The following is a 13,554-nucleotide window of genomic DNA, read 5'->3' on the forward strand; positions in this document are numbered from 1 at the left end:
AAGGTACAATAATCTTTTCTGCCAGCTCACTTCCTCCTTACTTCTCCCCTGAGCCAGGCAGGCTGGCCTCTGTTGCACCTCAAGCTGGGATGAGTTTGCTGGGTTTGCATTTCGGCAATGCTCTCCCTTGCTCCCCCCTCCGCAGCAGAACATGCTCCTGGAAAACCATTCGGCGTTACTGCCTCATCAGGGCATAGATCCACTGGGTCAACAATGGAACATCATGCGTAGCTGAGCGGAAAGCAGGAAAAAAATTGCTGTGTTGCAGGGGGCAGTCAATCCGAGTGTGCACATGTACACATATGCATGCGCGCGCGACAACACACACAGGAGGCCCTACCGTTCTTTTTCACATTTGCTGTATCTGGCAGGCTGAGTTTTCTTGCTCCCTCTTAGTGCCCTCTTAGTTTGAGAACCACTGCTTTAAGCTGTTATCAGTCCAGCTGCTGACATTCCCCTGTCGTTTTTTTACGACAGGCCATGCCAGAGGTGCCTGATTCCAAACAGACAGACTGCTTGCTTGACCTCAGTGGGCACAGCAGCCGGGCCTTGCTCACATCGGAAACAACAATCAAACATGACTTTCTGAAGTGGGGACATTTCAGCATTTTGGCTTTCCAAAGATAGCCCCTTGACTACATGCTGTCTTCTTGGCAGAAACCACCAGAAGACTGCTTGTCAGGCCCCACCTGGAACCACAATTAAAAAAGGGGTTGTGAATTGGGTGGCCACCAACTGTTAAGGGCCTAGAAACCATGCCCTTATGTGAAGCTTAGAGGCGAGACCTTTAGAGGACGGCTTGGAGTTGATGGGATTATTAATTGCAAGGAGGTGTGTTGGTAGTGATGATTAAGGGTAGGATCTATGAGGAGCTGGGGGGGTGTATGAGTGATAGAGGTATGAGGGTATATGATAGCCCTCGTCTAAGTATTTGATAGGGGTTACAGTCATTGACAGGGGGTGTCACATGAGGTGAGGCAGCAGGCTTCCTGGAACAGGAAAAAGAGATTCCAGCTCAACTTAGGAGGAATTTCTTGTGATAGTAAGAGCTGTTTGATAGTGTGGAAACAGTGGCGTCTCCATCTTTGGAGGTCTTTAAAACAGAGGCTGGACGGCCATCTGTCAGGGATGCTTTGATTGTGAGTTCCTGCATGGCAGAATGGGGTTGGATGGATGTGAGGCCCTTCTTGGGGTTTCTTCCAAAACTCTAGGATTATATGATTCTAGGATGTCTGAAAGACTCCCTGATTCTCAGCAGACATCCTGTTGTGCTACTTACCCCCCCTGGACACTAAAATGGTGGTGTATGCATGAGAGGCCTCCTCTGTAGCAGCAACTCAACAGTGGAACTCCCTGCCAAGGGGGAGGTAGGGCGGCTCCTTCTGAGCTTTCAGAGGGCAGCCAACAGTGCAGTTCCTACATAGGCTTGGTTCTTGAAGCTGGTTCAGACTGCTTTACTCACTGGTTTTAAATTATTTTTAAGGCGCGTAGTAGGCTGTATTTGCACTGTAGACAATAATGCAGCATGACATTACATTAACAGCCATGGCTCAAGGTGATGATGAGGAATCCTGGCGATTTGTAGTTTTCTGAGCTATTTAGCCTTTGCTGACAGGGAGCTCTGGTTGCCACAACAAACAGGTCCTAGGTCTCTCCAGAGCTTGAGCCATGGCAGTTAATTTAAAACAGTGTCAAGCCCTCTGGAGAAGAGAAAGTACAGCCGCTGGAAGACTCAAGTAGCTGCTACACTTCAGCGTTTGTAGGGAGCAGAGAGTTTTCCTGACACGAACGGACCCAGCGACAGTCCTTGGATGGGAAACCCCACAGACGAGACGGAAAGTTGCTGGGCAGGAGGGAGGTCACTTCACACACCAACAGAAGTAGACAGCAGTAATGTCACACCAGAAAAGTAGGGAAAACCAGGGAACGTTCAGGGCGGTTTGCATCTGCCATGAATCGATTTGAATCTCACTCTATTATCAAGGATGATGAGGGAAAGAGCGCAGCGGGACAGACTTTGGGGACAGACAGAGCAGGGGATCTGAGGAGTACCACCAAAGGAAAACAGCTAATTCTAAGCCTCGGAGGAGGGCGAGTGGTGTCGTGGGGGACTCCTTACTGAGAGGAATTGAACCAGTTTGTGGGCCTGACCAAGATTTGTCTCAGGTATTGCTGTCTCCCCGGGGCCAAAGATCCGTGATGTGACAGAGAGGCTGACAAGATGTTCAGCCTACTGGACCATTACCCCTTCTTTTGGTTTCATGTGGGAACCAATGATACTGCCAAGACACAGCCTTCAGAACATCAAAAGAGATTACAGGCGCTTGATCGGACGTAAAAGGAATGGATGTACAGGCTGTCATCTCGTCTCTTCTGCCAGTCGAAGGGCACAGTCCAGGAAGGGAGAGGGAACAATAGCGGAGTGTGAATAATGGCTTCGCAGATGGTGCCGCCACAACAAAAACGGTGGTTGGATTCTTGGACCATGGGCTGCGGTTTCCATGAGGAAGAGAAGGACTTAGCAAGGGATGGGTGCATCTCCACCAGTTGGCAAAACGTCTTTGCACATAGTCTCAAGAATTTGATCAGGAGGGCTTTAAATGAGTTATGTAGGGGAGGGAGAGCAGAGCAGACGACGAGAAAGAAAGATGGAGACAATTAGCCAAACTGTCATAGAGGGAACAGACAAAACAGAGCAAGACCCAAAAGTTGGACTTGGAGAAGAACTTTGTACAGGCAGCAAGTAGGGGGGACCCATGGTTAAAGATTGTCTTTACACTAATGCACAGAGCCATGGGAAATAAGCAAGATGAACTCGAAGTTCCTCGTACAACAAAGCAAATATGATATAATAGGCCCACTGAAACCTGGTGGATGAGTCTCATGACTGGAATGGGAAATAGAGGGGTATAACCTTTTAAGAGAAATAGGCCAAAACAGGAAAGGAGGAGAGGAATAGCACTATCTGTATGTCAGCGATATTTATTTACACCAGAGAAGAGATCCAGGACATCAATCATGGAAGCCAGAGGAGAGCATCTGGATAAGAATCAAAAGGAGGGCGAGGGAAACAACAAGGATGTTACGGTGGGAGTCTACTACAGACCCCCAAGTCAGACTGAGGAATTGGATGATATCTTTCTAGAACAGATGACCACACAGTCAGAGAAAGAGAGATGTAGTAGTGATGGGCGACTTCAATACCCTGATATTTGCGAAAGTTCAAACTCAGCCAAATCCTCAAGTCTAGCAAATTCCTCATTTGCCTGGAAGACAATTTCATGGTCACAAAAGTTGGAAGAGGCAACAAGGGGTCAGCTATTTTAAATCTGATCCTAACCAACAAGGAGCTGATTGGTTAATGGGGTGCAAGTGCTGGGATCCTTAGGTGGAAGTGACCACGTTCTCCTGGCGTTTCTACAACAGTGGAAAGGAGACAAGCCAGGCAGAGTCAGACACGCATCCTAGATATAGGAGAGCGGATTTCAGTAAACTTAGAGAATATGAGTGGATTCGAGGGCGTTCCATGGTCAGAAATACTAAAAGAGAAGGGAGTTCAGTACGGATGGGACTTTCTCAAAAGGGAGATTACTGAAGGCACAATTTCAAACATTTCCCTGAGAAAGAAAGACAAAACGGAAGAGGAGACGAGATCTCAACGACACCCGGATGGAACAAGACTTAAGGAACTTACGGAGCTGAGTTTGAAATGGCAAGAGTATAGCAAATGGAAAAAGAGGGGGAAATCACCCAAAGAGGAATTCAAAGAAATCGCAGGCATTGTAGGGTTAAAGTCAGACAAGCTCAAGCGCAGATATGAACTCAGTCTTTCCAGAGAGGTTAAGAAGCACCAAAAAGGGCTTTTTGGATATGTCTGCAGCAAAGAAGAAGAAAGAAGACGAGAAAAACGGAGCGGTAGGTTCACTGCATGGAGAAGATGGCAAAATGCTAACAGAAGACGAGAAAAGGCAGAATTACTCAGACCTTCTTTGCCTCCGTCTTCTCAGAAAAGAAAACGGGGGCTCAACTGAGTATATGGAGCAGCATGGAGCGAGGACAGAATAGGGGAATTTCAGCACAGAAATAAAAGAGATAGTGAGGAACACCTTATTAATCTCATGAATTTTAGTCTCCAGGACCAGATGAACTCCATCCACGGGAACTAAAAGAACTGGCACATAATGTAATATCGGAGCCATTTGCAATCATAGTCTTTGAGAACTCCTGGAGAACAAGAGAAGTCCCAGCAGAATGGAGGAGGGCAAACGTTTGTCCCATCCTCAAAAAGGGGAAGAAAGAGGATCCCAACAATGATCGTTCCAGTTAGTCTGAGATCAGTACTAGGAAATTCTGGAGCAGATCATTAAACAGAGAGTTGTGAACATCTAGAAGGCATGCCTCATCACAAAAAGTCAACATGGGTTTCAGAGAAGAAGAGTCATGCCAGACAAATCTGATCTCCTTCTTTGATAAAATGACCAGATTGGTAGTGAAGGGAATGCTGTGGATGTAGTATATCTGATTTCAGTAAGGCCTTTGACAAGGTTCCCCATGATATTCTGCAAACAAGCTTGTAAAATGTGGGTGATAGACAAGGGCAACTGTTCCATGGATCTGTAATTGGTTGACACGCTGAAGCCAAGGGTGCTCAACATGGCTCCTTTTCATCCTGGAGGAAGTGGACCCCAGGGGGTCCCAGTGGGCTCGTCCTGGGCCCAGGGCTATTCAACATCTTTATCACTGACCTGGATGACAGATTGGGAGCATACTTTCAATTTTGCAAGAGTGACACCAACATTAGGAGGATAGCTAATACTCCAGAGGAACAGGTCCGTGCAAAAATGACCTGAATAGACTAGCAGCTGGGCCAACGCTAACAATGAAATTCAACACGAGAGAAATGTAAGGTATTGCACTTAGGGCGGAAAACTCAAATGCACAGATATAGGATGGGTGCCCCTGCGAATAAACTACGTGGAAAAGGCTCTAGGAGTCCCAAGGGAACCAAGTTGAACTGATTTGACAGTGTGATGCTGGGCCAGCTAACAAGGCCCACATGCTATTTTGGGCTGGCATTCAATATAGAGTATAGTGCCTAGATCAAGGGATTCAATGTGCCACTATTATCTTGCTTTGGTCAGGCCCCATCTGTAACTACTGTGTCCCGTTCTGGGCGCCACAATTCAAAAAGGACATTGAGAAACTGGAGCCATGTGTCTAAAGGAGGGTGACTAAAATAGGTGAAAGGTCCTGGAAACCTTGCCTTATGAGGAACGACAGGGAGCTGGGGATGTTAGCCTGGAGAAGAGAAGGTTAGGAGAGGTGTATGATATAGCCCTGTTTAAAATTTGAAAAGGATGTCATATTGCGGAGGGAGCAATTGTTTCTGCTGCTCCAGAGACTAGACCCGAAAGCAATGGATCCAAGCTCCAGCAAAGATTCCACCCTCAACATTAGGAGGACTTCCTGAGGTAGGGCTGGTCTGACAGTGGAACACCCATCCTTCCTCGAGTAATGGATTCCCTTCCGTTGGAGTCTTAAGCAGAGGCTGGACGGCCCTCTGCTGGGGATGCTTTGATTGAGAGTTCCTGCATGGCAGAGTGTTGGACTGATGGCCCTGAGGTCTCGTTTCCAACTCTACAATTCTTGTTCTAGCTGAATTATTTCTGCAGTGCAGGTACATACATCAACCTGCTTTTAGAGTCTTTTTATCAAGTTTTATTTTTATTTTCATGTGTACAATTTTTATAGTTTGGTGGGCATTGTACAGCACCCACTGGCTAAGAGTCATACTTTCTTTTTCAATATTTTTGTGTGCTTCCAGTAGTTTTTTGTGACTTATGGTGCACCCTAAGAAGCTATCATGGGGTTTTTCTTGGCAGATTTGTGCAGAGGGACATGCCGTTGCCTTCCTTTGAGGCGGAAGAGTGTGACTGGTCCAATGATTGCAGGCCCAAATAAAGATTTGAACCATGTCTCCAAGTTGTATGCACTCTCTAAAACCAGCCACACTAGCTCTCGGAGCCAAAAGAGGTTGGGCTTCTTGGGATGAGGTTCACGCGCGAGATAAAGTATTACCAAGAAGAATGTCCTTCATCTGGTGCTGGTTGCTGTGAGGGCCGTTGGCGTGCCCTCTCCAGAAACAGTTCTGGCAGAGCTGGTAGTTTGTGGGCTCGCTGGCACCGGTACCCGGAAGCCCATCATGCTCTCACACCGGCAGTAAGAACATTCCGACGGGGATGGAGAGACTTGGGGAAAAGAGGAGAGGAAGGAAGAGTCAGATCGTCCTTTAGGAAAACCAGGGAAGCCCACGTCCCTCTGCCCTTCAAACAGGTGTCAAACAGTCTCCTGAAACTCAGTGTGCATCGGCAGGATCATTTCCTGGGTGGCACCTAAAACTTAGCACTGCCCGGCCAATGGCCACCCATTATTACTCTCACCTGGACCCAGTGCTTCTTTTGGCCCATGGGACTATTCTGTGCCATTGGTATGATTATTTCGTTCCAACTTGGGAAGTGTACCATCGACTGCCAGCTGATGGCGCATGGAAGGGCCTGTTCTACAGGCTACCAGTCTTAGTAACACTGACTAGATCTTCCTGGCGGAGCATCCTTTTTCTTTTGCTGTTGCTGTGTACTTTCAGTAATTGTCCTGACTTACGGGTGATACTATCATGGGCTGTTCTTGGAAAGATTTATTCAGATGGGGCTCGCCCTTGTCTTCTTTGGAGACAAGATGGGGTGCTCCCTGATTGCCAAATTGGTTTCCTGGCAAGCAGAGATTTGAAACTTGGTCTCCAAGTCCTATTACTGCTCAACCTTAGGACACACTGGGTTTTCTTCGGCTCTCCTGAAGGAGCCGCCTTTTACCGTTACAAACCAAAACCCGGCTCTCACATGGCACACAAGCCCCCAGGAAAACTACTAACCCTCCCTCTTTGGCTCTGGCGTCTGAGTGAGAGGCAGGCAGGCTTGGTGGTCTGTGCTGGCCAAACACTCTCAGCAGAACTGGGCACAGGGGGCGGTTTTCCCCAGTTGATGCCGCAGTGGGGGGGTTGCCAAGAGAGCCTGAAAACAGAGGGTGTGCTTGTTGCCACCCCTGAGATTGCAGTGCATGAACACTATGTTTGGCCACGTTAACCATGTACTGTATAGGAGGTCACATCATGTTGTGCCATTCTGTACATCAGAGACAGGAGAGATAAAACAACTTGAAATCTCAAACAACAGTCCTAAACGAAGAAGTGGAATGCGGACACTAAGACCATAAAAGTTAGCTCGGTGGACTAATGGACTCACATGACCTACCGGACCAAAAATGCTCAGGGTATCCGAGGAAAGAGTCAGAGAGGTATTTCGGGCAGGAGAATGTTTTGCAAGTGGGTAACTTCATCCATTCCACCCAATCACATTTGGTCCTGGCAAAAAAGAAACAAGGTCTGGATACCCGCGAATTTCTTCCCAGAACACTGGTCTGGACCAGATGGAGATGCCAGGTAGCTGTGGACTCAGTGCTGCACCCTGATGCAAGGCTTGTTATCAACTGACTGAAAGGGGCAACCACTGAGGCAGTAAATTCAACACGCAGGCAAGTGAGAACTCCCCAGGGAGGCCCAACACAATCACATTTGATTTCTAACACAAACTTATTTTCAAAACGAACCCAAGTAAAGAAGCACACGGTAAAAAGAAACTCAAGGAAAAAAGAAGCCTTCTCCAGCTGACGGCTGTGATGGCAATCTCTTGGCTTCAAGCAGAGGTCTGGGGGATGAAGGCAACGGATGGCTAGCAGCCATAAATGCCCAGCACCCCAGTGGCTAGAGAACAGAGTAGGAATGAGCCAAGGAGGGCCAGCTGCTGAGGCTCCATGGTATACGACTGAAGTGTCCCTCGCACATTAGAGAAGGACCCTGACATTAGGTCAGGCTATGTCTGCTGGTGGACCATCGACTCTGGCGTTTGAGTGACTAGGGTGGGAAAACGAGTGCTGAGCCGATGGGCCTCGTGGGCCTGACCTACCTTCCGGGTTCTTCTTCTCTCATGTGGAGGGACACTTAAGGTCACATACCTCAAGCCTCAAGCACCTGGCCTCCTTGGCCCAGATTCCTGCGTTTTCTGAGATTCGTGTCATCCTATCAACAGAGGGAAATGCCAGGCTTACCACCACTGAGCACACAGAATCCAGCATGCAGACTGTGGTAAACTATATAAAAAGTAATTTGAGAGGTCTTGGTTGGACTCACCATTTTCTACAGGGCAAGTCTGTGCATGAGAGGTGCCACACAAGCACTGGGGCGGCGGATCAGCCATTAACGTGTCTAAAAACATGTTTAGCGTCACCTTTTCTGTAAGAAAAAAAGAAACGATGCAGAGAAAAGCACCTCTTCTCTCTTTAAGAGTGAGTGGCGAGCACTCATTTGAAACACACAGCAACACTCGGCCTGTTACAATTACCTTAGCTAAGCAACACCAGAATCTCTCACTGATCCATTAGGTCTTAAAGATAATTGCTTCTGATTGGATTGGGCTCATAACACTTATTTGACACAGTCTTTGCTTGCAGGATTATCCCAGTCACCCTCACAACCCTCCTGTAAGTAGCAGCATTCTTGGCCACTGGTCTAGTTCCCTTTAAAATCAAAGAATCACAGGTGGGAAGAATCCCAAGGGCCACGTTGTTCAACCTGTTTACAAGGACATAGCTGAGAAATGCCCATGCAACCTCTGTTTAAGAACCTCCAACAAGGAAATACCATTATCGTTCCTTTCAAACTGGTTTCAGGCCTGGCTACGGAACAGAGTATAGCCTTGGTGATGACCTACACAGAGAACTGGACTAGGAGACTTGTCCCTGTTAGTCTGCTGCGCCTCCTCAGCAGCTTACAATTGATAAATGACCAGATTGGTAGATGAATGGAACGCTGTGGATATTATATCTTGGCTTCAGTAAGGTCTTTGGCAAAGTTTCTCATGACATTCTTGCAAGAAGTTTGTAAAATGTGGTCTAGCAAGGCAACGTTACATGGTTTGTAACTGGTGACCGGCCGAAGCAAAGGGTGCTAACAATGGCTCTTTTTCAGCCTGGGGAGAAGTGACCAGTGGGGTGTCCAGTGGGGCTCTGTTCTGGGCCCAGGCTTCAACATCTTATCAATGACCTGGATGACAGAATTGGGAGCATACTTATCAAATTTGCAGTGACACCAACTTAGGAGGATAGCTAATACTCCCAGAGGACAGGATCAAGATTCAAATGACCTGAACAGACTGAAAGCTGGGCCAAAGCTAACAAAATGAATTCAACACGGAGAAATGTAAGGTACAGTGGTACCCGGTACGAATGCGCCGGCCTTACGAATTTCCGGGTTACGAAAAAAATCCATTTAAAAAAACTGTTTCGGGTTACGAAGGTTTTTTCGGGTTACGAAAAAAATTTTGGTGCTTTTCGGCGCTATTTCACAAAATCGCGGCTTTTCCCCATTAGCGCCTATGGGTTTTTCGCTTGCGAAGTATTTCGGTTACGAAAGCGGCGGCGGACGAATTAATTTCGTTAACCCGGGTACCACTGTACTGCACTTAGGGCGCGAAAATGAAAAGCACAGATATGAGGATGGAGGACAACTGGCTGAATGAAACTCCGTGTGAAAGGGATCTAGGAGTCCAAGTAGACCATAGTTGAACATGAGTCACAGTGCGTGGGGCAGCTAACAAGGCCAATGCGATTTTAGCTGCATCAATAGAAGTATGTGTCTAGATCAAGGGAAGTATAGTGCCACTGTATTCTGCTTTGGTCAGGCCCCACTGGAATATTGTGTCCAGTTCTGGGCCCCAATTAAAAAGGAATTCGAGAAAACTGGAGCACTTGTGTAAGGAGGGCGACTAAAATGGTGAAGGGTCTGGAAACCATGAAGCCCTGAGGAAGGACTGAGGGAGCTGGGGATGTTTAGCCTGGAGAAGAGAAAGTTAAGAGGTGAATAATGAGAGTCCTGTTGAAATACAGTGGTACCTCGGGATACGAAATACCCACGTTACGAAATTTCCGGGATACGAAAAAATCCCATAGGAAATAATTGTTCTGGGTTATGAATGTTTTTTCGGGTTACGAAAAAAATTTTGGTGCTTTTTTCGGCTTTTTCGCACGAAATCGCGGCTTTTCCCCATTAGCGCCTATGGCATTTCGGCTTACGAAGGCTTTTCGGGTTACGAAAGCAGCCGTGGAACGAATTAATTTCGTAACCCGAGGGAGCACTGTATTTGAAAGAATGTCATATTGAAGATGGAGCAAGCTTTTTTTCTGCTGCTCCAGAGACTAGGACCCAGAGCAATGGATGCAAGCTCCAGGAAAAGAGATGCCAGCTCAACATCAGGAGGAACTTCCTGACAGTAAGAGCTGTTCAGCAGTGGAAGATGCTCCCTTGGAGAATGGTAGAATCTCCCTCTTTGGAGATCTTTAAACAGAGGCTGGATGGCCATCTGTCAGGGATGTTTTGATTGAGAGTTTCTGCATGGCAGAAGGGAGTAGAACTGTATGGCCCTTGGGGTCTCTTCCAACTCTAGGATTCTATGATTCTAATACCATCAACCATGGTATCCTTGTTGGTATGAGATTTGGAGGTATTGTTTTACAGTGGCTCCATTCCATCCTGGAGGGGTGAACCTGGAAAGTGGGTTAGGTGACTTCTGCTTGACCCCCTGGCCATTGGCCTGTGGAGTTCCTCGGGGATCTGTTCTGTCCCCCATGTTATTTAACATCAACATGAAACCACTGGGAGAGGTCATCCAGAGTTTTGCGGTGCAAATTCACCAATATGCTGATGAAACTCAACATGTTGGTGTCTCTCTTTTGCATCTGACTCCAAGGAAATTGTCTCTGTACTAAACTAGTGTCTGCTGTCAGTAATGGACTGGATGAGGGTGAAACTGAAGTAGAAACTTAATCCAGGCAAGACAGAGGTGCCCCTGGTCAGTTGGAAGGCAGACCAGGGAACAGGGAACCTGCCTGAGTTGGATGGGGTTACCCTCCCCCTGAAATCTCAGGCTCACAGCTTTGGGCTTTTCTTCCTGGACTCAGCTCTGTGCCTTGATGCCCAGGTTTCAGCTGTGGCCAGGAGTGCGTTTGCACATTTAATAATAATAATAATAATAATGTTTTATTTATAGACCGCTATTCCACAATGATCATAGCGGTGTACAGTAAAAATTGTAATACAATACAAAATACAAGGTGACAGTTAAAGGGGGAGTAGTCTCGTCCTTCAGGCAGTCCCCGATGTTGCTGGGTCTGCCTGATCGCTCCCTCTGAGGCCAAGATGACAGTTGAGTTCCAATTGTGCCTTTTCCTTCAGATGTGGAATCTGACCTCAGTGGTCCATGCCTTGGTTACATCCTGTTTGGACTACTGTAACACGCTCTACTTGGGGCTGCCTTTGAAGAGTGTTTGAAAATTTCAGCTGGCCCAAAGAGCTGCAGCCAGGCTGTTAACTGGAGCAGGTTACAGAGGCCTCACAACACCCCTGTTGAAAAAGCTCCATTGGCTGTCAGTTTTGTTTTTGGGCACAATTCATATAAAGCCCTATATGACTCAGGTGCAGGCTATTTGGCAGAACATATCTCCCCGTATGAACCAGCCCAGGCTCTGAGATCTCCAGGAGAGACTATTCCTTCAGTGCCATCACCATCAGAAGCACGGCTGGTGGGGACACGAGAGGAGAGGGCCTTTCCGTGGCTCTCCCTTCCCTGGGAGACCAGGATAAGCCCCTCTTGGCTGTCCTTCCGCCAGCAGACTAAGACCTTCCGCTTCAGACAGGCATTTAAAGCAGAACATTTTTAAAGAACGCTCTGGGAGTGTTGTATTATTTTAAAGTGTAGGGGTTTGAAGTGCTTTCATCTATTTAAAATGTATTGTATTTTTAAACAAATGATCTGTTTTAATATTGTAATAGTTTAATTCCACTTTAATTATCATTTTGTAAGTTTTTAACTGTACTCTGTTTTTAGACTGTAAGCCGCTTTGAATCCCAGTTTTAGGGGAAAAGCAGGGTACAAATAAATATAACAACAATGATAATACCTTTCGCAATAATCTATTCTACTGTCAAACAGCTCTTACCATCAGATGTTCTTCCTAACGTTTAGGTGGAAGAAATCAGGTGAATAAACTTGGTACTGAAAATTCTTTAATGTTTAGTGATGTTCCCATTATTCTGAATTACTTACATCTCTCTTAGAAAGTAATGAAGGGCCAACAGAAGCGTTTTTTGGTGCCCTTTTGACTGCTAAACGATTGCTACTTTGATACCGGAAAGATACCTTTCCTCCACCTGTGATCCATTGCACAGAGCAGTGATGGTGAACCTTTTAGAGGCTGAGTGCCCAAACTGCAACCCAAAGCCCACTTATTTATTGCAAAGTGCCATGTCCCTCTGGCTTTCTAGTAACAAACTCTGTCCAACGCTGTCCTGGGGCAATGGCACATCTGCCCACAGAGAGGGTGCTGAGTACAGATGAAACTTACAAATAGACTTATATTTGGACCTATTGTTAATGTGGTTGCTTTCCTCTTCTTGTGCTTTTATTTTCCAGCTTTTGTTATAATGGGATTCCATAGAAAGTAACTGAGAACCTTTCTGTGCTCTTCTATTAGGTATCTTTTTAACAATTAATAAACCTTTTAAAAATGTTTAGGTAGACTCTCCTTTCTTGCCATGCGAACCCACTGGCTCCTACTCTAGTCTGTGCAGCAGCAGAAAACAAGCTTGTGCCGCCTTCTCTATGACATCCCTAAAGATATTTAGATTGATTCTGTCGTATTACCTCTCAATCTTTCCTTCTCCGGGCTAAAAATACCAAACTCCCCCAACCTTTTCTCACAGGGCTCCATTTACAGGCCTTCATCCACCTTGGTCACCTTCCTCTGGATTTAACCAGACAACCTGAACCGTACTTTCAGGACAATCCAAGAGGAGGAATTATTTGTTGTCGCTATTTTATGGAGGCATGTTCTGAGGCTGTTCTGGAGCGCTCCTGCCATGCCTTCCTCTCTCATTGCACCTACCTGCTGAGGGAAACAGGTTCGCACCGAGTTTTCTGTATATCCAAAGGAAGGTCCTTCAAATACAGCCGTGGGAAGTTTCAGGACTTCTCTCAGAAACTGGTCAAACTTAGAAAATACCATCAATCCATTGGAATCTGACATTTGAGAGAAAATATCTAGAAATCAAAAAGAAGCTTCGGGTGAATGGTTTCAGCATTGCCCTTATGGCACAGGGAGCATCCTTTAAGTTATCTAGGGAGAAAAGGCGTTTCAGTCAAAAGGTGGGGTTTGAGTACACCCTTTTTGAACCTGCAAAGAGTAGGATTCTCTTATTAGTGTTTCCTATCCTGGGTGACTGGGCCAGCATTCAGAATGAGGCCCCAAAACAAAGCTGGGGAAAGCGTGGCCCAGGGGCCGCATGCGGAACAGAAGACCCACTTTTAAATCTACAGTGCTATATAAATAAAGCTTGACAATAATAATAATAATAATAATAATAATAATAATAATAATAATAATAATAAT

The 13,554-nt window shown here is 46.4% G+C and overlaps 1 protein-coding gene across 1 annotated transcript in view; it reads right to left on the reverse strand.

The window, feature by feature from the left end:
* Nucleotides 1-13,554, reverse strand: part of LOC121919786 (dystrobrevin beta-like) — a 206,651-nt gene that overhangs the window by 149,493 nt on the left and 43,604 nt on the right. Inside the window, 8 exon segments of the mRNA XM_042446691.1 lie at nt 6,079-6,091; nt 6,094-6,166; nt 6,168-6,188; nt 6,190-6,248; nt 8,239-8,279; nt 8,281-8,339; nt 12,904-12,909; nt 13,051-13,205. Of these exon segments, the coding sequence (XP_042302625.1) occupies nt 6,079-6,091; nt 6,094-6,166; nt 6,168-6,188; nt 6,190-6,248; nt 8,239-8,279; nt 8,281-8,339; nt 12,904-12,909; nt 13,051-13,205 (427 nt within the window).

The sequence above is a fragment of the Sceloporus undulatus genome, chromosome 1 (assembly GCF_019175285.1).
Source record: "Sceloporus undulatus isolate JIND9_A2432 ecotype Alabama chromosome 1, SceUnd_v1.1, whole genome shotgun sequence".
Taxonomy (NCBI): domain Eukaryota; kingdom Metazoa; phylum Chordata; class Lepidosauria; order Squamata; family Phrynosomatidae; genus Sceloporus; species Sceloporus undulatus.